The sequence below is a fragment of the Oncorhynchus nerka genome, linkage group LG12, assembly GCF_034236695.1.
Source record: "Oncorhynchus nerka isolate Pitt River linkage group LG12, Oner_Uvic_2.0, whole genome shotgun sequence".
Lineage (NCBI taxonomy): Eukaryota > Metazoa > Chordata > Actinopteri > Salmoniformes > Salmonidae > Oncorhynchus > Oncorhynchus nerka.
In genome coordinates this window covers 44,370,473-44,395,398 of record NC_088407.1, presented here as the reverse complement: position 1 = coordinate 44,395,398, position 24,926 = coordinate 44,370,473, and the positions used below count along the sequence as shown (strand labels likewise).

At 42.1% G+C, this 24,926-nt stretch overlaps 1 protein-coding gene across 1 annotated transcript in view; it reads left to right on the top strand.

The window, feature by feature from the left end:
* The window catches only part of LOC115138263 (ALK tyrosine kinase receptor-like), a 683,992-nt gene that overhangs the window by 576,941 nt on the left and 82,125 nt on the right, over positions 1-24,926 (top strand). The window contains exons 10-11 of the mRNA XM_029674939.2: positions 1,585-1,679; positions 11,533-11,667. Of these exons, the coding sequence (XP_029530799.2) occupies positions 1,585-1,679; positions 11,533-11,667 (230 nt within the window). The remainder of the gene's footprint in view (positions 1-1,584; positions 1,680-11,532; positions 11,668-24,926) is intronic.

The window sequence follows — 24,926 nt, the reverse complement described above, 5'->3', positions numbered from 1 at the left end:
TTCAACATTTACATTCCATTTTAAGATAACCCTCCCTTTCACCCTGCAAACGTAATGAATCCCAATTTGTTCACTTGCCTTGTACGGTGAATTCCATATTCACCTTATCGCTCACTGTATCACTTGTTTAAAAACAAACAAACAAGGAAGTGAAAATCTATACAGAGGCCTCCACTCCTCTGCCTTTTCCTCCAATTAGCTATGGCATTTTTCAGTTATTCACTGTGAGGAGCTGAAATAAATCAAATCAGAAAAAGCTGTACGGCTTGTTTCATCTCTGTGTGCTTGATTGAGGACTCTCTATCGTCAGAGCTGGTGCTATTCCCAATCCTCAGAGAGTTATTATATTTTTATTCCCGGTTTTATGGAGTTTGTTCTGCCCATGTTCTTAATTAAAATGCGTGTCCTTACGCCTTATGAACTCGCCCGGACTCAAGGTATGACCTTTGGTCTGGATCTCTGAAATATAGGCAGAGGAATAGGGAAGTCAGTGGATAAAGGTTAGGTTGTAGTAGCGACCCATGTTGTTGGACTGTGAAGGGCAGTATGGAAGTAGATGAAGGCCAAGTTAGGAGTTAAATTAGGAGTTACTTTATTAACCTTTTGGGTACTATGAAAAAGACGGCCAACACTTCCACATGGGGCGGCAGGGTAGCCTAGTGGTTAGAGTGTTGAACTATTAACCGAAAGGTTGCAAGTTCAATATCCCTGAGCTGACAAGGTACAAATATGTCATTATGCCCCTGAACAGGCAGTTAACCCACTGTTCCTAGGCCGTCATTGAAAATACAAATTTGTTCTTAACTGACTTGCCTAGTTAAATAAAGGTAAAATAAAATGCAAATTAAATATTACTTAGATGTATTCTCAATCAGGAGTCACAAAGGATGCATTTCGACCACCAAGAAAATGCCCAAATTTTGAAGACATTTTTGTAACGCAAGATGGGAGGAAAAGATGAGTGTCTTGATTTTGATAGGATGTTATTCTGTAACAAAGTAAAGTAACAAAGTTGTCTCTCTACAGTAGTCTGTCATGTATCTTTTCTGTTCCCTTTGTCTCACCATTGCACACTAAATAGCATGAGCAAATTGAAGGGAAAAGAACAGTAGCTACCTGAAATTCACTATGACTTGAAAAAGATCCTCGTCCACTAATGTAAACTGGTCTTTGAGGCCATGCATCAGTGTTCTGTCTATTTGCCGTTTCTAATAGAACACTATAGTAAGTGCAGAGGTCACTCATTCTCTACATGAGGTCTTTATGACATGTTCTAGTACTGGCAGAAAAATCATTGTGATCAACAATGTTACTTTTGAAGTATGTAGTTGTGCTCGTAGAATATTTTAGTTATGTCATGTTTGAACTCCTTTATGTACTAATTCCAGTAGAAAACTTGAGTCGAGGATGAGGATAAGACAGGGATATCATTACGCTCAAGAAACTTTTTGCAAGGATATCTACACTCATTTAACATACTCTATCTTTATCTTGTCCTAGACTTGAATCTGCATTTGGGAGCAGGCATACTTAATCTTCATCTCATACTAGAGTTGAATGAGATCATATTGTGTTTCTCCTCAGGTTCTGGCTCCAGTTCAGTACTGACAATGGATCAGGTCCAGGATCAGCGATTTGTCTGGATAACATCTCCTTCAGTATGGACTGCTTCCTGGCCTGTAAGTATTGTTGTTTAGGGTTGTAAAACAACAATTTCAGACTGTCAATAGTAGTAGACGATTTAACCCATAAAGTGGTTTAAGAACAGATTCTTATTTGCAATGTCAAACATGAAATAGAAATTAGAAAGTCATTTTAAATGTTTACATCATTTAGCAGATGCTCTTATCCTGAGCGACTAGGGCTAAGAATTTTCACCTAGTCAGCACGGGATTCGTAACTCAAACCCTTTGGTTTCCGGCCCAACTCTCTTAAAACACTTAAACATTTTTGGCCCGTTTCAATTTTTCAATTGTAGTCAAGGTTCTAAATTTAAAAAAAATCATTGGTACCACTGGTGTTTCATTGATTGAGATATAGCATATTTGGCCTATATGAATTCTAGCTACTTTTGAAGCACACATGCTCTAAAAATGATTAGAAACTGGGTGGTTCCATCCCTGAATGCTAGGTACGACAAAACATTTATTTTTACTGCTCTAATTACTTTGGTAACCAATTTATAATAGTAATAAGGCTCCTCGGGCCAATATACCACAGCTAAGGGCTGTGTCCAGGCACTGTGTCGTGCATAAGAACATTGTACACTCTTTAAGAGTGTCAAGTTTGTGAGTGACAACATGAAAGAAATCAGTCATTAATTCATTGCTATGACCATTGATATTCTAAAGAAGTTATCCCTTTTCATTTTTTTCTGGGCCTCCAAATGTTTAGATACTCTGGTAAAGTAACCAGATTGTTAGCTTGATAGCTAATGAGGTAGTTTATGAACAGGGACTAAAAAATTGTTCACCAGCCACTGGGAGGTATTTTTTTACCAGCCAATACATTTATTGCCAGTCAATACATTATTTGCCATAATAAAAAACGGTTTCCAGGTTTTGGATTTCCCCCATTTCTTTTAAGGTTTTCTCTCTCAAAATCACACATTAGAAGTAGAAACACAACCAACTTTAATGTTCTAAGTCCACAACAATGCTTAAACCAAATCAGAAGATCAAACGGGCTAACTTCTGTATACCACCCCTACCTTGTCATGACACAACTGATTGGCTCAAATGCATTATTAAGAAGTAAATACATTCCACAAATTAACTTTTAATAAGGCACACCTATTAATTTAAATGCATTCCAGGTGACAGCCTTATGAAGCTGGTTGAGAGAATGCCAAGAGTGTGCAAGGCTGTCATCAAGGCAAACAGTGGCTACTTTGATAATGTTTTTTTATTTGTTTAACACTTTTTTGGTTACTACATGATTCCATGTGTGTTATTTCATAGTTTTGATGTCTTCACTATTATTTTATAATGTAGAATATAGTAAAAATTGAGAAAAACCCTTGAATGAGTAGGTGTGTCCAAACTTTTGACTGGCTATTTATATATATATATATATATATATATATATATATATTCTTAAAGGTCAAGACTTGGCTGACCTTTCCTGCTTTATCCATATGGTAATTGAGATGGAAAAAAAATCAGAGGAGAAACAGCAACACATGATACTCACATCTCTAATCAGCAGAAAATATGCTGTATATCCCTCACCCTCTCCCTCACGCTCTGAAGTACCTGTTTGAACTGGTCCCACCTGATCTTGCCTCCTCCTGACTACCTTCCAATTTTAAGAAATGTATTTTCATTGTTAGTGCGGCCACTTGAGTATCTGGTCAATAAAATAGATAATCTGTGACTGTGCCCAGAATAGCAAGCTGGGGAGCTCTGAAGCTGTTGCCGCTTGGAAGACGGACAGTCATTAAGGCAAAACGTGTGGGATTTAACCGACTAAACTCAATTACAGACAGAGACATAATTAGGCTCTGGGGGGTCGTTTCACTGGTTCATCTGCCTGCTTTGAATTCGACGCACAGTGAGATTGTCACCCAACAAACCAGGAACATTCCCAGAACATTAGCTAAGATTCCCATTAAGTTCTGGTTAGGGTTTTAGCTAACATTGGGATGATAACATTCAAAGAATGTTTTTGATAACAAAATCTAATTTCTTTAGGTTTTTATAAAAAAATATCCTCATAATGTTCTCCTAACATTTGTTAGATTGTGGCAAATCAAGCTTCACCCCAGCAATCTCCGGTGAGTTTAGGTCAGGTTGCCATTGTCCTGGCCTGCAGCTTTATACTGCTCCAGACTATGCCCACTAAGTCCCAGTGGTATCTATTTTCACAGTAAAACGAGTCCTATATCGAGATAACCTGGAAGGCCGCTCAGCAAGGAAGAAGCCACTGCTCCAAACAGACCATAAAAAGGCCATACTACGGTTTGCAACTGCACATGAGGACAAAGATCGTACTCTTTGGAGAAATGTCCTCTGGTCTGATGAAACAAAAATAGAACTGTTTGGTCATAATGACCATCGTTATGTTTGGAGGAAAAAGGGGGATGCTCGCAATCTGAAGAACACCATCCCAACCGTGAAGCACAGGGGTGGCAGCATCATGTTGTGGGGATGCTTTGCTGAAGGAGGGACAGGTGCACTTCACAAAATAGATGGCATCATGAGGTTGGAAAATTATGTGGATATATTGAAGCAACTTCTCAAGACATCATTCAGGACGTTAAAGCTTGATCAAAAATGAGTCTTCCAAATGGACAATGACCCCAAGCATACTTCCAAAGTTGTTACAAAATGACTTAAGGACAACAAAGTCAAGGTATTTGAGTGGCCATCACAAAGCCCTGACCTCCACCCTATAGAAAATGAAAAAAGCGTGAGCGAGCAAGGAGGCCTACAAACCTGACTCAGTTACACCAGCTCTGTCAGGAGGAATGGGCCAAAATGCAGTCAACTTATTGTGGGAAGCTTGTGGAAGGCTAGCCGAAACATTTGACCCAAGTTAAACCATTTAAAGGCAATGCTACCAAATACTAATTGAGTGTATGTAAACTTCTGACCCACTGGGAATGTGATGAAAGAAATAAAAGCTGAAATAAATTATTTTCTCTACTATTATTCAGACGTTTCACATTCTTAAAATAAAGTGGTGATCCTAACTGACCTAAGACAGGGAATTTTTACTCGGATTAAATGTCAGGAATTCTGAGAAAAAATTATTTTAAATATATTTGGCTAAGGTGTTTGTAAACTTCTGACTTCAACTGTACATGAGTTCTGCCTCTCAGTCAAAGTTGCAGTGAGGTGTTTTATATGTAGACCACCACCCGGTAGATTGATTATGATATGGGCCAATATCAAAGCATCGGGATATTACATTTACAAAAACCTAATCTTTGAAATATTGTAGTCAAAAATTGACTTTTTAAAAGATTCATGCTAGTAATATCACATTGCATTACACATTACATCTTATTCATTCCTTTACACTTGTGTGTATAATGTAGTTGTTTTGAAATTGTTAGATTACTTGTTAGATATTACTGCATGGTTGGAACTAGAAGCACAAGAATTTCGCTACACTCACATTAACATCTGCTAACCATGTGTATGTTACCAATAACATTTAATTTGATTTAATACATGTATATTTTGGTCATTTAACAGACACTCTTATCCAGAGCGACTCAGTCAGTGCAATAAACTAAGTTGGTAAGACAACCACATTTCACAGACATTGTGTAAGGGTTTTCCTGTGGTGAAGTAGAGGCGGACCAAAACGCAGCGTGGTTATATTGAGTCATGTTTAATAAAAACAGATAAACATGAACACTACAAAACAATAAACGTGGAAAACCAAAAACAGCCCTATCTGGTGCAAAACACAGAGACAGGAACAATCACCCACAAACACACAGTGAAACCCAGGCTACCTAAGTATGATTCTCAATCAGAGACAACTAATGACACCTGCCTCTGATTGAGAACCATACTAGGCCGAAACATAGAAATACCCAAATCATAGAAAAACAAACATAGACTGCCCACCCAACTCACGCCCTGACCGTACTAAATAAATACAAAACAAAGGAAATAAAGGTCAGAACGTGACACATTGCAAGTAAAACTTTCCTTAAAAAAGCAACTATCAACAAAATATTAAGAAAAGATGACTGCAAGTGTTAATGCAAGAAAGACAAGCACAAAAGCAACACAAAACAGCCTATATGTGTATATAAGATCATTTTGGTCATAAAGTCACTCTCATCCAAAACTGAGATTTACGTCATGATAGGAAAAAATGGTATGTCATACAAAGATCAATCCTGCTCTCATGCCAATGTTCCCGTGCACAGAGAAAGGTCCATACAGAAATGGTTTGTCGAGATTGATGTGGAAGAACTTGACTGGCCTGCACAAAGCCCTGCCCTCAACCCCATCGAACACCTTTGAGATTAAATTTAACACCAACTGCCAGCCAGGCCTGATCGGCCAACATCAGTGCCTGATCTTACTAATTATCTTGTGACTGAATGGAAGCAAGTCCCGCAGCAATGTTCCAACATCTTTCCAGAAGAGTGGAGGCTGTTATAGCAGAAAAGGGGGGGGAATCATCTCCATTTTGATGTCCATGATTTTGGAATGAGATTTTCAACGAGCAGGTGTCCACATACTTTGGTCAAGTAGTGTATTTTAAAAGGTCAATAGCTCCAAATTTCAATGACTTAAAAACCTCAAACTCCTTATAAATTGTAAAATTTCATATACAAATACTGAACGCATTTAATGAGACAGCTAAAATATATATTGTCCCATTTACATTGTGTAATTTGTTGACAGTGTCTTACTAGCCCCAGGGATAGGCTATCCAATGTCAAACCAATTTTGCCACAGTCCCACACAAGCCAGCTGAAGGTAATTGGCAAAAGAAGTTGGCTAGCACTAGCTTGCCTAGGTGACTTCAAGACACAAGACCTAGTTAAGCTGTTTCAAGTTATCTAAAAGGGTGTGTTCGTGTAATTGTGTACTGTTTTGACAGAGTGAATGTACAAACGCTTGCCACGTGCAAACACACAAACACAAGAGACACCCACATTAAGCCACCCCTCAAGACTTTGTTTGGCTTCGGCCTCTTAATTTACTGGCCTCGTTTTTTTGGGCTTCGGCCTCTTAATGACCAAGCCAAAAAAAACGAGGCCAATAATTAAGCATAAAATCACTATGTTGTCGATATTACTAAAAATATTATCTTAAATATTAACTGTTTGTGTTGACCTGACAATCAAAATGGATGTCTTTCCCATTTTTTCCATCAGGGTTTGGGTCTTGAGTAGAATTTTACAGTCAGTGCATGGCTAAGACCGAAAGGCATGTACTGTACTCGAAGCGGTACGTACCGCACACAGCTATGGCGGGAGCCCCTTGCCATATTATGATGAACAAGGGCAGTTCAGCTCGAGGAGGTAGTGATGGCAGAGCCAGGTCAGGGGAACCGAGGGGGGAGGGTGTTTTTAGGAGATTATTAAAGAGACAAAAATGAAAGGTAGCCATTTTTTACAATGTCCCATAATGCCTGTGGAACGATGCGTGGAGGAAAAGTGGATTATCTGTTTTTTTGGCGAGCTGGCAAGAGCTGGCAAGCCGACATGATGTGGGGAACAAATGGGGCCTGTCATCATAATTAAGAAACATGCAGTTGGCTCTCAACTTGATATTCAGATGAGCTAGTCCTAAACAGAGTCCTCAATGCATTTTCCAGAGATGGATAGATTATGTATCTGGAACAGAAAGGCGCTGTTCTTTCAGAAGCTGCTCGGTGGTAAGTAATACAAAGAACCACCTTTAAAGGAAGATGTCTAAATTAGTGGCATTATGTTGGAAGAAAGGGCCAGCCCTACTTCATTCTTCATTTTAAAAGGCAACTGATTGACCATCTTGAGCCAAAGCAGAAAATGTTTTGATATCATAAGCTCGTTCCAGTTTTTAACTCTGCAAGACATTTAATATCGAACAAAATGCCCACTACTCTAGCAGTGGCTTCACTGCTAGAAGAAAAGGCGTGAAATAGAACCAAAAAGGGTTCTAGGGCTAGCTTCATACAGGGCCCTGCAAAAGGCTCTATCTAGACCTGCAAAGCACCCTTTTTAGCAGTATACTATAACCCATTGGTGAGTTGATGACTATGGACACTGGTCTCCTGAAAGACAATCAATCAAGTTTATTTATTATGTGCTTTTTACAGAAGTTGTCACAAAGTGCTTATACAGAAACCCTGCATAAAACCCCAACAAGTAAGCAATGCAGCTATAGAAGCACAGTGTCTAGGTAATACTCCCTAGAAAGCCAGGAACCTAGGAAGAAACCTAGAGAGGAGCCAGGCTCTGGGGGGTGGTCAGTCCTCTTCTGACTCTGCCTGATAAAGATTATAAGAGTACATGGTCATTAAGGCCAGATCATTCTTCAAGTTGTTCTGACCTTCATAGATGAACAACAGGGTCGTCAATTAATAACCACATACAGTGGCAAGAAAAAGTATGTGAACCCTTTGGAATTACCTGGATTTCTGCATACATTTGTCATAAAATTTGATCTGATCTTGATCTAAGTCACAACAATGGACAAACACAGTGTGCTTACAAAAGTATCTCTAAAAGCCTTGATGTTCATCAGTCCACGGTAAGACAAATTGTCTATAAATTGAGAAAGTTCAGCACTGTTGCTACTCTCCCTAGGAGTGGCCGTCTTGCAAAGTTGACTGAAAGAGCACAGTGCAGAGTGCTCAATGAGGTTAAGAAGAATCCTAGTGTCAGCTAGACTTACAAATCTTTGAAACATGCTAACATCTCTGTTGACAAGTCTACCATACGTAAAACACTAAACAACAATGGTGTTCATGGGAGGACACCACGGAAGAACCCATTGCTGTCCAAAAACAACATTGCTGCATGTCTGAAGTTCGCAAAAGAGCACCTGGATGTTCCACAGTGCTACTGGCAAAATATTCTCGGGACAGATGAAACTAAAGGTTAAGTTCTTTGGAAGGAACACACAACACTATGTGTGGAGAAAAAAAAGAACAGCACACCAACATCAAAAACCTCATCCTAACTGTAAAGTATGGTGGAGGGATTGTCATGGTTTGGGACTGCTTTCCCGCCTCAGGGCCTGGACAGCTTGCTATCGTCTACAAAAAAATGAATTCCCAAGTTTATCAAGACATTTTGCAGGAGAATGTAAGGCTAACTGTCCACCAATTGTAGCTCAACAGAAGTTGGGTGATGCAACAGGACAACGACCCAAAACACAGAAGAAAAATCAACAACAGAATGTCTTCAACAGAAGGAAATATGCCTTCTGGAGTGGCTCAGTCAGAGTCCTGACCTCCACCCAATTGAGATGCTGTGGCATGACCTCAAGAGAGCGGTTCGACACCAGACATCCCAAGAATATTGCTGAACTGAAACAGTTTTGTAAAGAGGAATGGTCCAAAATTCCACCTGACCGGTGTGCAGGTCTGATTCGCAACTACAGAAAATGTTTGGTTGAGGTTATTGCTTCTAAAGGAGGGTCAACCAGTTATTAAATCCAAGGGTTCACATACGTTTTCCACTCTGTGAATATTTATACGGTGTGTTCAATAAAGACACGAAAAATAATAAATGTTTGTGTGTTATTAGTTTAAGCAGACTGTGTTTGTCTATTGTTGTGACTTAGATGAAGATCAAATGTTATGACAAATTTATGCAAAAATCTCAGTAATTCCAAAGGGTTCATTAACTTTTTCTTGCCACTGTAGGTTATAGAGGGTGCAACAGGTCAGCACTTCAGGAGCAAATGTCAGTTGGCATTTCATGCTATAGCTGAGCATTCAGAAGGTGACAGACAGACAGACAGACAGACAGACAGACAGACAGACAGACAGACAGACAGACAGACAGACAGACAGACAGACAGACAGACAGACAGACAGACAGACAGACAGACAGACAGACAGACAGACAGACAGACAGACAGACAGACAGACAGACAGACAGACAGACACAGACAGACAGACAGACAGACAGACAGACGCATGCACCCACGCACCCTGCACACACACACACACACACACATTTACATTGGCCTGGGAAGAGCTGCAGTGGACAGGTGAGGGGGAGCCCATGTGGAAGCTTGCACTGCTTCATTTATCAATTTAATTCATTCATTGAATTAAACTATTTCCTGAAGCCTCAAGCCTCCTGCCATCCAGGAGCAGACAGTGCTGCTACTCGCTGTTTATCATCTATTATAGTCACTTTACCCTACATGTACATATTACCTCAATAACCTCGACTAACCAGTAGCCCCGCACATTGACTTGGTACCGGTACCCCCTCTATATAGCTTAGTTATTGTTATTTTATTGTTGCTCTTTTATTTTTTACTTTAGTTAATTTAGTAAATATTATTAAATTACAATTATTTTTCTTAAAACTGCATTGTTGGTTAAGGGCTTGTAAGTAAGCATTTCACGGTAAGGTCTACACCTATTGTATTCGGCGCATGTGACAAATAAAATGTCATTTGACAATTTACAGGACATTTGTCTACTAACTGAGTTTTTTTTTCATTTCTGATCATGGTCAAACAACATTTTGTGGCTTTTCAGTGGAAATTATTGGATTTGTGAGAAATGTGTAAAGGTGAGACTTCCGGAATGCTCATGAAATTCTAATTTAGACATCCGACAGTCCCTTTAATGGCCAAAATGTCACAGTTGCTCAAAGAGTATGTTCACATGTGAGTGACAAAGGCAGGTATGATATAACCTGGCTATTAACATTTGAATGGATCTCACGTGGATATGACAAGGATTCCGACAATAGTCTGACGCGGTCGCACAACTGACACTGACATTGTTGTTCTTGGGAGCTGTTCTTGGGAGCTGTTCTTCAAACTTTTTTAATGGAGAATTTCAATGGTTTCGAACACTATTAACCACATTGGTTTACACTGCTGGTAACAATACCGTGAAATTGCAATCACTATATCAGCATTTTGATAGTGACTCAATGATCATACGTTTTTTTTAACCTTTTTTGTACGGTTGGTTCGTTGTATAATTTCTTGAGGAACGTCAAAACTCTTACAATCAGATTGGCTATTTCTATCTTGCCTTTCCAGTTTCTCTGCTGCTGATTGGGGAACAGACCATTCAGAGACGGGGATTTACACCTGGCCCTTGCAGCTGATTATTGGGAAGAGTGTTATTCTTTTTCCCACTGCACCCTAGTCTGTGTGGGTTTTAACCAGAAGTCCAGTATGCAGTCCTATATCATCATAGCCCTCCTCACAGGCCCAATTCACAGCCTCTGCAAGGTCTAGTACTTAATGTCCAGAGTAGCAATACCTAATCAACATCCCTTTTACCTGGGAGATGTATTTCTAGGTTAGAAATTGAGGGGGAAAAGATCAAGGCACTTGTGAGCTTTATGATCTAATGCCTTGGGGTAGGTTGAGGTGGTTGGTCTGTCCATATGCTTTATTGGGTTGAGCTGGTGGTATGAAAGCCCCGGATCCAATGTACTTACCCACCTAGGGATGAAGGAAGATGGGAAGGTGTTGGATTTAAGCACCCCCAACCTTTCCCACCACCACCACTATATCCAACTCTATTGGTCTTGAGGAAAGAGTGCCCCCTATTGGACAAACCAACACCATGCAACTTCAGATTGGGGTTATCCAGCCAAGTGTTCACCAAGCTTAAACCATCGGCCATGTTCATTAGGGCTCAAAACTACAAATGTTTAAAATGTTTAACAACGGAAATGAAAATGAGTGTTTCTTATTGGACAAGTACAGGTAGTCCTCATCTGTCTCAGTTTGCTTTCTTTGGTTTATGGTCCCTAATGAACACAACCCTGCTTATCTCCAATTGTTTGGAAATTAAGAGAGCTGTGCAAAGGCATGGTAAGCAAAGAATGTCACTAAGTTGTTATTTGTCTGTTTTTCCCCTCAGCCAATGGTGAATTTCCTCCAACGGTAACCGGCACCACTAAACTGCCATTGAAACCAACCAATCAGAACATTAAAACAACCACCCCGTCCAATGGAAACTCAAGAACATTGTCAGACCTTCCTACTCCAACTGACTGTAAGTGTCCATCTGTTGTCGTATAGTTGTGAGTGTCTCAGGCGTAGGCGCTGTATTTGTAATATACAGAAAAGCAGTCTGAGAGGGAAGATTATACATTTTTATCTCTGAATCTCAAGTTTGAACAATGTTCTCCACTCCCACACATAAAGACACTCTCTCCTCTGTCCATTCTCCTCTCATGACACGCATACTAACACGCAACCTAACACACAGACCCACACACAGTTACCCTGGCAGTCTATTTACACTCACTCCACACATATTATAAAAAAGGCACACTTGCTTTTACCTCAAACAAAGTAAGTGCGCCACCTACCGGATTCATCCATAACCACGTGTGTAACGGTAGGTCTCATTTATGGATCAAATGGAGCAGGACGGACAGTTTTGAAGTGCAAAACGCTCCAATTTGCCTCCAGAGAATGTCAATGTAGCTCGTTTCACCGAGTTGACATTTTCCACCTTAGATTCTTCGAACCTCTACAGCATAAATTAACATTGTAAGCTGGAATTGGCTCCTTTTAGAGAACTAGAGAAATTTTAAACAGCACGCAACAATGATTGACGTTTTCCAGGAGTATAGTCAAGGTAATCGTGTATTTTGACTCGTTGGTTTATCTTCGGGACTTACAGTACCTGTCAAAAGTTTGGACACACATACTCATTCAAGGTTTTTCTTTATTTTTTACTATTTTCTACATTGCAGCTTTCGATTTTAAAAGAGTCTTACAGTAGTTGAGCGGCACAATTTATTTATACTTATCTGTACAAAATTGGTTAATTGTTTTGACTTTATTATGTCCACTTTGGCAATGGACATTTAGGAGAATGGACATTTACATAATGTTCAGCTATAAATGTATTCTGTAGATCAAATTGTCACGGTTCATGAATCCACTGCCTCTTTCTCTCTCTCTCTCTCTCTCTCTCTCCCGTGTTTGTGTGGGCGTGGTTCCCAATCTCGGCCTGATTGTCTGCGCCAGCTGGAATCACTTATCTTCCCTTTATATGTTCTGTAACCAGTGTTTCTTGTTGTCAGATCGTTGTTACTTCCCTGAGGTTGTGTCGTGTGTCCGTGCTCTTCTCTCGCCGCCCTTGTGTGGATTATCTGCTGTGCTCCTTCCTACCCATCCGGACACACTCCCCTGGATTTCTCAGCACGCTATCATAGGAAGATGCGCCCTAGTCCCTGGGTCGGATTCCGTCTGAGTACAGTCTGTCTGTCCTGTTGCTGCTGTAAACTGTATTCATTAAACCATCGTTGCTTGCATCTTGCATCCGCCTCTGTATTGTCACAGAACGATCTGACCAGACCATGGATGCAGCGAGCTCAACGAGTCTGACCGAATTCATTTCCCGCAGTATCACGAGAATGGATCAACAAGAGGAGAACATCTCCAGCACAGGTCGGGCAGTACAAGCCCTTGCGACGCAGGTATCCCAGCTGACCCAACAATTACAACATCTGAGGGGTCTCGCTGTGCCACCTACACCGGCAGTTCAACCCGCCCCGCCAGAGCCGGATTCCCAGCTAGAGCCACGGCTACCGACACCAGAGGGTTATTCAGGTGATCCTGACTATTGCAGAGCTTTTCTTACGAGATGTTCCATACATTTCTCGTTGCAGCCACGGACCTTCAACCGTGAACAGTCTAAGGTAGCACTAGTGGAACAGCAGATTTGTCTAACGTGCCCGTTGAATACCTCGACCTGAAGGAGGTGTTCAGTAAGTCCCGTGCTGCTTCTCTTCCTCCGCATCGTCCCTATGACTGTGCAATAGAATTATTGCCAGGTGAGTCTCCGCCTAAAGGCAAGTTATATTCACTCTCTTTTCCTGAGAGGGAGGCTATGGAGAGATACATCTCTGATTCTCTGGCATCTGGATTCATACGTCCTTCCTCTTCTCCAGCGGGGGTGGGGTTCTTCTTTGTGGGGAAGAATGACGGATCTCTGCGTCCTTGCATTGATTACCGTGGATTGAATAACATCACAGTGAAGAATACCTATCCCTTACCGTTGATGTCCTCAGCCTTTGAAAGGTTACAGGGAGCATCCGTGTTCACTAAGTTGGATTTACGTAATGCATATCATTTGGTTCGCATAAGGGGGGCGAATGGAAGACCGCGTTTAACACCCCCAGAGGGCACTTCGAATATTTGGTCATGCCTTTTGGGCTATCCAACTCCCCAGCGGTTTTCCAGGCACTCGTCAATGACGTGCTGAGAGATATGATTGATCAGTTCATATATGTTTACCTGGATGACATACTGATTTTTTCTTCTTCTCTCCAGGAACACGTTCAGCACGTCAGACGAGTGCTTCAGAGGTTGTTGGAGAATGGACTTTTTGTCAAGGCGGAGAAATGCATTTTCATGCACAATCCGTTCCATTCCTAGGTTACATCGTCTCGACTGAAGGTATTCGCATGGATCCTGACAAGGTTAAGGCTGTGGTGGATTGGCCAAGCCCAGATTCCCGTAAGGCCCTACAGAGGTTTCTGGGATTCGCCAATTTCTACCGGCGTTTCGTTAGCAACTTTAGCCAGATAGTCGCTCCTCTTACCGCCTTAACCTCCCCCAGAGTGACGTTCAGGTGGTCCGATACAGCCGAGGCTGCATTCGCCAAACTCAAGAGCCGCTTTGTTTCGGCTCCCATCCTCATAGCTCCCGATCCCTCGCGTCAGTTCGTGGTGGAGGTGGACGCTTCAGAGGTGGGGGTAGGTGCGGTACTTTCCCAACGTTCCTCTTCTGACGACAAGATGTACCCTTGCGCGTTCCTTTCCCATCGGTTATCACCTGCGGAACGCAACTACGACATTGGCAACAGAGAGTTGTTGGCAGTGAAGTTAGCACTGGAGGAGTGGCGCCATTGGTTAGAGGGTTCGGGGGTACCTTTTATAGTTTGGACCGATCACAAAAATGTGGAATATATCAGAACCGCCAAGCGACTCAACTCCAGGCAGGCGCGGTGGGCACTCTTTTTCGGACGTTTTGACTTCTCTCTCTCGTATCGCCCGGGTTCCAAGAATGTCAAACCCGATTCCCTTTCTCGCATTTTTGACCATTCCGAACGCCCATCCACTCCCGAGTGCATCCTACCCGGGACCCTAGTGGTCTCCACACTCACATGGGAGGTTGAATCGAGGGTCAAAACGGCCTTAGAAGGGGTAACGCCTCCGCCCGGTTGCCCGCCTAATCGGTTGTTTGTGCCGGAGGGTGTCGGTCTGATGTTATTCGGTGGGGGCATTGCTCCAACGTAGCGTGTCATCCAGGAGTCAGCCGCACTAGCTTTTTTGTTAAGCAACGCTTTTGGTGGCCACTGATGGCTCGTGACATTCACAGTTTTGTCTTGGCTTGCTCGGTTTGTGCCACTGGGAAGACTTCTAATCGACCCCAGATGGGTTACTCCAACCGCTGTCGGTCCCTTCGAGACCCTGGTCCCACATCGCGCTAGATTTTGTTACCGCCCTCCCGCCCTCCCAGGGCAAGACGGTTGTTTTGACCGTGGTGGACCGGTTCTCGAAGGCGGCTCATTTTATTCCCTTGCCTAAATTACCATCTGCCAAGGAGACAGCGGTAACTGTCGTGGATCACGTCTTTCGCTTACATGGCCTGCCGATGGACGTAGTTTCTGACAGGGAGCCCCAATTTGTGTCCAAGTTTTGGCAAGAGTTTTGTAGGTTACTGGGAGCGAGTGTCAGCCTGTCTTCAGGGTTTCATCCCCAGAGCAACGGTCAAACAGAGAGGGCCAACCAAGATTTGGAGAGAGTGTTGCGATGTTTGGTTTCTAAGAATCCCTCTTCCTGGAGTCAACAACTCTCTATGGTTGAGTACGCTCACAATTCGTTGCCAGTGGCAGCCACGGGTCTCTCTCCGTTTGAGTGTAGTTTAGGTTACCAGCCACCTATCTTTCCCAGTACGGAGTCCGAGGTCACTGTTCCCTCCGCTCACGCTTTCATCCAGAGGTGCCGTCACGCATGGAGCAGAGCCCGTGAGACTCTTCTCCGGGTGGGGCGCGCACAAGGCTAAGGCCGATCGCCACCGGTCGAAGCCTCCGGTATACGTCGTTGGCCAAAGAGTGTGGCTTTCTACTAAGAACATTCCACTCCGATCCGTTTCGAACAAGCTTGCCCCCAAATTTATCGGTCCGTTCAAAGTCACCAGGATCATTAGTCCGGTGGCGGTCCGGCTCAAGCTTCCTCCGGCGTATAGGAGAATTCATCCTACCTTTCATGTGTCTAAAATAAAACCTGTGTTTCAGGCACGCATTAACCCGCCGGTCCCGGTTCCCCCGCCGCCACGACTTGTTGATGGGGAACCCACCTTTTCTGTCAATCGTATTTTGGACTCTAGAAGGAGGGGACGCGGATTCCAGTACCTGGTGGACTGGGAGGGTTACGGCCCGGAGGAGAGAAGTTGGGTACCTGCTAGGGCATCCTGGATCACTCCCTTATCGATGATTTCAATCGACAGGTAAATTCGCCTGGGAACGCCAAGAGGCGTTCCTAAGGGGGGGGGGGTATTGTCACGGTTCATGAATCCACTGCCTCTTTCTCTCTCTCTCTCTCCCGTGTTTGTGTGGGCGTGGTTCCCAATCTCAGCCTGATTGTCTGCGCCAGCTGGAATCACTTATCTTCCCTTTATATGTTCTGTAACCAGTGTTTCTTGTTGTCAGATCGTTGTTACTTCCCTGAGGTTGTGTCGTGTGTCCGTGCTCTTCTCTCGCCGCCCTTGTGTGGATTATCTGCTGTGCTCCTTCCTACCCATCCGGACACACTCCCCTGGATTTCTCAGCACGCTATCATAGGAAGATGCGCCCTAGTCCCTGGGTCGGATTCCGTCTGAGTACAGTCTGTCTGTCCTGTTGCTGCTGTAAACTGTATTCATTAAACCACCGTTGCTTGCATCTTGCATCCGCCTCTGTATTGTCACACAAATAGGATTGTCGGATAGATCTAAATAGTATGGGTGAAAACCTACAGGACGGTAGCTCTTCTGGAACAGGGTTAGAGAGTCCAGGTATAGGTGATTGTGTGTGCTTATTTCATTCTATCTTCATGAATTCAGTTCCAGATAGAACCCTGGCATTTGTTGAAGGCAGCCAATCCAGTAGTTTTGAAAAGTAATGTTTTTTTGGGATCTGTAAACAAATATTTGTAGTCACCTCCAAAGTAACTATTTGTTCCCTCAAAAAAATAGTTACTTTCCACAAAGCATAGTTAAAATGATGGTTATTCCAGGTCTGTACCTTACGGTGATTGTTTTCAATTAAAATGGTCAAAAATAAACAAAATGTGTTCTTAGCAAATAGTAATTTCTGAAGCAAGAATTTTGTTAGGACTGTCTAAGAGTGGTTTGAGTGGGGAGGGGAAAACACAAAACTAGCTCTTACTGGCAGAGAGGCTTTGAATTCTCTTTATTACTGGTCTATTAACTAATATTAACTAATATTGAGTTGCACTCCCTTTTGCCCTCAGAACAGCCACAATTCGTCAGGGCATGGAGTCTACAAGGTGCCTAAAACGTTCCACAGAGACGCTGGTCCATGTTGACTCCAATTCTTCCCACAGTTGTGTCATGTTTGCTGGATGTCTTTTGGGTGGTGGACCATTCTTGATACACATGGGAAACTGTTTAGTGTGAAAAACCCAGCAGCTTTGCAGTTCTTGACACAAACCGGTGCTCCTGGCACCTACTACCAGATCCCATTCAAAGGTACTTAAATCTTTTGTCTTGACCATTCATTGGCACACACACAATCTATGTCTCAATGGTCTCAAGGCTTAAAAAATCCTGCCTTCTCCCCTTCATCTACATTGATTGAAGTGGATTTAGTAACATCAATATGGAATCATAGCTTTCACCTGGATTCACCTGGTCAGTCTATGTCATGGAAAGGGCAGGTGTTTTTAATGTTTTGTATACTCAGTGTATATAAAACACACAGAAATCCAGTTTTTGACTCCACTGGGCCTTTAACATAGACATGTTGGTTGTTTAGCAACAAATCCGACGTGTGCTTAACTATGGGGCAAAACAGACAGGGTTGGCTTAGATTGTTGACAACATATAAGCTATATTTAGTTTCCAATGTTTACTGAAAACATGAATACATTTTCACAATGAGCACTTGTTGTTGCTCAAATACATTGTTAAAGTTGTTCATTTCCATTGGATTTTAGCCAAATTAGCGTAGACGTGACATCAGTCAAATCACAAGCCATGGTATCAATAACAATATAAAACTAGCTGAATCAAGCCACCTACAATTCCTCACATGGCAGCTTCTTGTCATTGTTGCTAGATCTCTGGCCATCAGAATTACAACAACACACAGACCTCTGCCCCATTTGAAGCGTGAGCATCGTTGTTGTGACACTGTCAGCTAACCCGTCTATAGCAGTCAACTTATTTCCTGGTTTTTACCCCCCCCCCCCCCTATGTAGATGAAGATAATGATACCCAAGTATCAGAATTAACCAATAGGAAGCTATATGCAAATAACTTAAATTCATTTGAACTTCGTCGGCAAGAGCCTGTATTGAAAAGATTCCCATGTCAAGGGAGATACCTGTTTGGCCAATCCCTAGCTGCTGGGCTCTCAGTCCTGGCCCGGGGGGTCTGGCGCACTGTTGGTTGTTACTCTGGCCTTGGCCTAACACACCTGAAACCAATAATTCATGTTTCACTAAGATCCTAAAGTTGAGTGACAATGACTATGAAGTTAAAGTGCAGACTGTCAGTTTTCATTTGAGGGTATTTTCATATTGGGGGAACCGTTTAGAAATGACAGCACTTTTTGTATATAGCCCCCCCATTTTAGGGGGGGCAAAACTATTGGGACAAATTCACTTGTATGTGTATTAAAGTAGTAAAAGTTTAAGTATTCCGCTCCCACATTCATAACATGCAATGGCTTCATCAAGCTTGTGACTACACGTTTGTTGGATGCATTTGCTGTTTGATTTGTTTTGGTTTCAGATAATTATGTGCCTAGTAGAAATGAATAAAGGCTACATTTAAAAAAACTTTTTTTCTTTATTTAACTAGGCAAGTCAGTTAAGAACAAATTCTTATTTTCAATGACGGGCTAGAAACAGTGGGTTAACTGCCTTGTTCAAGGGCAGAACGACTGATTTTACCTTGTCAGCTCGGGGATCTTGCAACCTTTCGGTTACTAGTCCAATGCTCTAACCACTAGGCTACCTGCCACCCCAAGTAAAAAATAAAGTTAATTAATTAATGAATGGTAAATAATTTATTGTGTCATTTTGGAGTCCCTTTTATTGTAAATAAGAATATAATATGTTTTTAAACATTACATTAATGTGGATGATACCATAATTACGGATAATCCTAAATTAATGGAGAATAATGTTAAGTGAGAAAGTTTCAGACATACAAAAACCATACACCCAAGACATGTTAACCTCTCACCATCACAATAACATGGGAGGTTAGCATCTAACTTTTTTACTCATCATTATTCACAGTTCATTATCCATAAGTATGGTAGCATCCACATTCACGTATAAGTGTTTAATTGTATTAATTTAACTAGGCAAATCTGCTAAGAACACATTTTTATTTGGAAACATTCTGGGCCTAAAATATTATTTTTTAACCACCAGCCACTGTGGCAGGTAGATTATAAAATCTACCAGCCACTCAGATTTTTTACTTGCCAAAACAAAATTATGAGCATGCTTTGTAATGTTTCTAAAACAATAAATGTATTACAAGTAAGAAGTAATGTAGTATATTGTTTAATTTGATTTCATTTTTTGGGACCTGAATCTTTTAACCAAAATATCACAGATGAAACCAATGCCCCTTTAAGGACTGGTAACGTGACTCCTCGTGTTTGTGCCTGTGAGATTGAGAGTCTGACTAGTAGCAGAGTTGTCTTCTCTTCCCTAGCAGTTGAAACTCAAACATTGAAAAACAACCTAGCTTGTGAACAAAACAATGTAAATAGCCAAGAAACACAAGGACAAAGTCTCATTTCAGTAGACTTTTGTTTCAAGTAAATTAGACCAACTTTTATGCCTGTGCACAGCGCTTCTAAAAATGTTCTCTCACTCAGATCTTTGGGTGGGCACAGTCCCCAGCCAGGTGGTATTTTAGCACAAGGTGGGATAAGCTCTATAGGAGTCTACATACTTTTGGTCATGTAGTGTAGGTTTGAAGTCCTGGAGTGGGGGGAATGTTTGTTGTGTGTGGGTGAATGCGGCTTTGAGTCTGGAGTGAAGGAGTTTGTTTGTGTCTGAGAGGGTGCTGATGAGAGGTATAATCTGGAGTTCTGTCTCTGTTGGGGGGATGGGCACAGGGGGTCAGGGAAAGGTTTGAGAGTGGAGGGCGGGGATGGGGATAGGGATACGGACTCAGATTAGGGAAAGGGTTAAGGTGTGTGCTGTTTGTCCAGGTCATGATTCAGTGCCAGGGTTCTGCAGGGAGAGTTATGGAGGTTAAGGTTAGGCTTAGGGTTAGGGTTACAATTAGGGTTAGGTTTAGGGTTAATAATGTTAGGGGTTTGGGGTTATGGTTATGTTAAGGGTTAGGGTTAGAGAAAGTAGGATTTTTAATTGGAATCAATTGTTTGGTTAATATTTTCGTTGTTGTTGCATATGCCTATTTTTCCTGCAACAACACACTCATTAACAAGCTAGTTACATTGTCTCCGAATGACATTATTGACATTGAGAAAAAAGGGTAGACCATCATTGACATTGATGAATCACATACATTTTGTAGTTAGCTAGCTAAGAACATGTTTTACTGATTGTAATTCATCTTCAATGGTCTTAAATAATAACTTTATAATATTCATAATCTTCTAAATCATGATATATGGCTGGCTGGCTTAGTGTGAATATTTTTGTATATGGCGTTAATTAAGCTAGAGTCTAGACTATCTGTGCATAATTTGTCAATTGGGAGGTGCCAGAACAAAAGGTGAGCACGAGATGGGGGTGACTGAACACATGAGATAAAAAAATAAAAACATGTTTATAATAAAGCATTACATGCATATCAGCACATGTGCATATTGGCATAGAGCAGTAGAGAAGAAGAGTTTACAGAAGTCACACATTTGGACCATTTTTAGGTGCCGAGGTCCGGGACGAATGTGGCCTTTTATAAACGCATTTCATGCAATTCTACATAATTTTACATGACTGAAGACTTTGGCATAATCTAACTCACAAACAATCGAAATGACAGGCTAATTTGACACTGACAGACTGAGAATCTGAGACACAACATATTGTACAATATGAGTAGGAAATTATAGTCCTAAAAAAGCTTTCCAGTTTCACTGACACAATGATGCAATGCGTTCATGTTAAAAGCCTACCTCTCTCTTGTTTTACTTTGTATAGGGCTATTTTAAAGTTGATAAAACAAATATTATGATAGCCTACAGAAGCAGACAGATTAGTCTTCTCTTTTCAGCGGGAGCCATTTGCTTTCCAACCTGTGTTTTCCCATGGTAGTATTTGAAATATTTCGAAAGTTCTGTTTTGTCTGCATGCTGTTCACTGAGAGGGCTACACAATCCACAGCTAGACACATTTTTTAAAGAAGCTATAGATCCTTTGTAGGCCTACACATGGTGTAGAGGACTATTCTGAATTGAGGGCAGTGGGTTCAAATCAAATCAAATCAAATGTATTTATATAGCCCTTCGTACATCAGCTGATATCTCAAAGTGCTGTACAGAAACCCGGCCTAAAACCCCAAACAGCAAGCAATGCAGGTGTAGAAGCACGGTGGCTAGGAAAAACTCCCTAGAAAGGCCAAAACCTAGGAAGAAACCTAGAGAGGAACCAGGCTATGTGGGGTGGCCAGTCCTCTTCTGGCTGTGCCGGGTGGAGGTTATAACAGAACATGGCCAAGATGTTCAAATGTTCAAAAATGACCAGCATGGTCGAATAATAATAAGGCAGAACAGTTGAAACTGGAGCAGCAACATGGTCAGGTGGACTGGGGACAGCAAGGAGTCATCATGTCAGGTAGTCCTGGGGCATGGTCCTAGGGCTCAGGTCCTCCGAGAGAGAGAAAGAAAGAGAGAAGGAGAGAATTAGAGAACGCACACTTAGATTCACACAGGACACCGAATAGGACAGGAGAAGTACTCCAGATATAACAAACTGACCCTAGCCCCCCGACACATAAACTACTGCAGCATAAATACTGGAGGCTGAGACAGGAGGGGTCAGGAGACACTGTGGCCCCATCCGAGGACACCCCCGGACAGGGCCAAACAGGAGAGATATAACCCCACCCACTTTGCCAAAGCACAGCCCCCACACCACTAGAGGGATATCTTCAACCACCAACTTACCATCCTGAGACAAGGCTGAGTATAGCCCACAAAGATCTCCGCCACGGCACAACCCAAGGGGGGGGGGGGGGGCGCCAACCCAGACAGGATGACCACAACAGTGAATCAACCCACCCTCCACGGACGGCATGAGAGAGCCCCAGTAAGCCAGTGACTCAGCCCCTAGAGGCAGAGAGTCCCAGTGGAAAGAGGGGAACCGGCCAGGCAGAGACAGCAAGGGCGGTTCGTTGCTCCAGAGCCTTTCCGTTCACCTTCCCACTCCTGGGCCAGACTACACTCAATCATATGACCCACTGAAGAGATGAGTCTTCAGTAAAGACTTAAAGGTTGAGACCGAGTTTGCGTCTCTGACATGGGTAGGCAGACCGTTCCATAAAAATGGAGCTCTATAGGAGAAAGCGCTGCCTCCAGCTGTCTGCTTAGAAATTCTAGGGCCAATTAGGAGGCCTGCGTCTTGTGACCGTAGCGTACGTGTAGGTATGTACAGCAGGACCAAATCAGAGAGATAGGTAGGAGCAAGCCCATGTAATGCTTTGTAGGTTAGCAGTAAAACCTTGAAATCAGCCCTTGCTTTAACAGGAAGCCAGTGTAGAGAGGCTAGCACTGGAGTAATATGATTACATTTTTTGGTTCTAGTCAGGATTCTAGCAGCCGTATTTAGCACTAACTGAAGTTTATTTAGTGCTTTATCCGGGTAGCCGGAAAGTAGAGCATTGCAGTAGTCTAACCTAGAAGTGACAAAAGCATGGATACATTTTTCTGCATCATTTTTGGACAGAAAGTTTCTGATTTTTGCAATGTTACGTAGATGGAAAAAAGCTGTCTTCGAAATGGTCTTGATATGTTTTTCAAAAGAGAGATCAGGGTCCAGAGTAACACTGAGGTCCTTCACAGTTTTATTTGAGACGACTGTACAACCATTAAGATTAATTGTCAGATTCAACAGAAGATCTCTTTGTTTCTTGGGACCTAGAACAAGCATCTCTGTTTTGTCCGAGTTTAATAGTAGAAAGTTTGCAGCCATCCACTTCCTTATGTCTGAAACACATGCTTCTAGCGAGGGCAATTTTGGGGCTTCACCATGTTTCATTGAAATGTACAGCTGTGTTTCATCCGCATAGCAGTGAAAGTTAACATTATGTTTTCGAATAACATCCCCAAGAGGTAAAATATATAGTGAAAACAATAGTGGTCCTAAAACGGAACCTTGAGGAACACCGAAATTTACATTTGATTTGTCAGAGGACAAACCATTCACAGAGACAAACTGATATCTTTCCGACAGATAAGATCTAAACCAGGCCAGAACATGTCCGTGTAGACCAATTTGGGTTTCCAATCTCTCCAAAAGAATGTGGTGATTGATGGTATCAAAAGCAGCACTAAGGTCTAGGAGCACGAGGACAGATGCAGAGCCTCGGTCCGATGCCATTAACTTAAAATGTAATTTACCACCTTCACAAGTGCCGTCTCAGTGCTATGATGGGGTCTAAAACCAGACTGGAGCATTTCGTATACATTGTTTGTCTTCAGGAAGGCAGTGACAACAGCCTTCTCTAAAAATTTTGAGAGGAATGGAAGATTCGATATAGGCCGATAGTTTTTTTATATTTTCTGGGTCAAGGTTTGGCTTTTTCAAGAGACGCTTTAGTGAGTTTGGTACACATCCAGTGGATAGAGAGCCGTTTATTATGTTCAACAAAAGAGGGCCAAGCACAGGAAGCAGCTCTTTCAGTAGTTTAGTTGGAATAGGGTCCAGTATGCAGCTTGAAGGTTTAGAGGCCATGATTATTTTCATCATTGTGTCAAGAGATATAGTACTAAAACACTTGAGCGTCTCTCTTGATCCTAGGTCCTGGCAGAGTTGTGCAGACTCAGGACAACTGAGGTTTGGAGGAATACGCAGGTTTAAAGAGGAGTCCGTAATTTGCTTTCTAATAATCATAATCTTTTCCTCGAAGAAGTTCATGAATTTATCACTGCTAAAGTGAAAGTTATCCTCTCTTGGGGAATGCTGCTTTTTATTTAGCTTTGCGACAGTATCAAAAAGAAATTTCGGATTGTTCTTATTTTCCTCAATTAAGTTAGAAAAATAGGATGATCGAGCAGCAGTAAGGGCTCTCGGTACTGCACGGTACCATCTTTCCAAACTAGTCGGAAGACTTCCAGTTTGGTGTGGCGCCATTTCCGTTCCAATTTTCTGGAAGCTTGCTTCAGAGCTCGGGTATTTTCTGTGTACCAGGGAGCTAGTTTCTTATGAGAAATGTTTTTAGTTTTTAGGGGTGCAACTGCATCTAGGGTATTGCGCAAGGTTAAATTGAGATCCTCAGTTAGGTGGTTAACTGATTTTTGTCCTCTGGCGTCCTTGGGTAGGCAGAGGGAGTCTGGAAGGGCATCAAGGAATCTTTGTGTTGTCTGTGAATTTATAGCACAACTTTTGATGTTCCTTGGTTGGGGTCTGAGCAGTTTATTTGTTGCAATTGCAAACATAATAAAATGGTGGTCCGATAGTCCAGGATTATGAGGAAAAACATTAAGATCCACAACATTTATTCCATGGGACAAAACTAGGTCCAGCGTATGACTGTGACAGTGAGTGGGTCCAGAGACATGTTGGACAAAACCCACTGAGTCGATGATGGCTCTGAAAGCCTTTTGGAGTGGGTCTGTGGACTTTTCCATGTGAATATTAAAGTCACTAAAGATTAGAATATTATCTGCTATGACTACAAGGTCCGATAGGAATTCAGGGAACTCAGTGAGAAACGCTGTATATGGCCCAGGAGGCCTGTAAACAGTAGCTATAAAAGGTGATTGAGTAGGCTGCATAGATTTCATGACTAGAAGCTCAAAAGATGAAAACGTCATTTTTTTTTGTAAATTGAAATTTGCTATCGTAAATGTTAGCA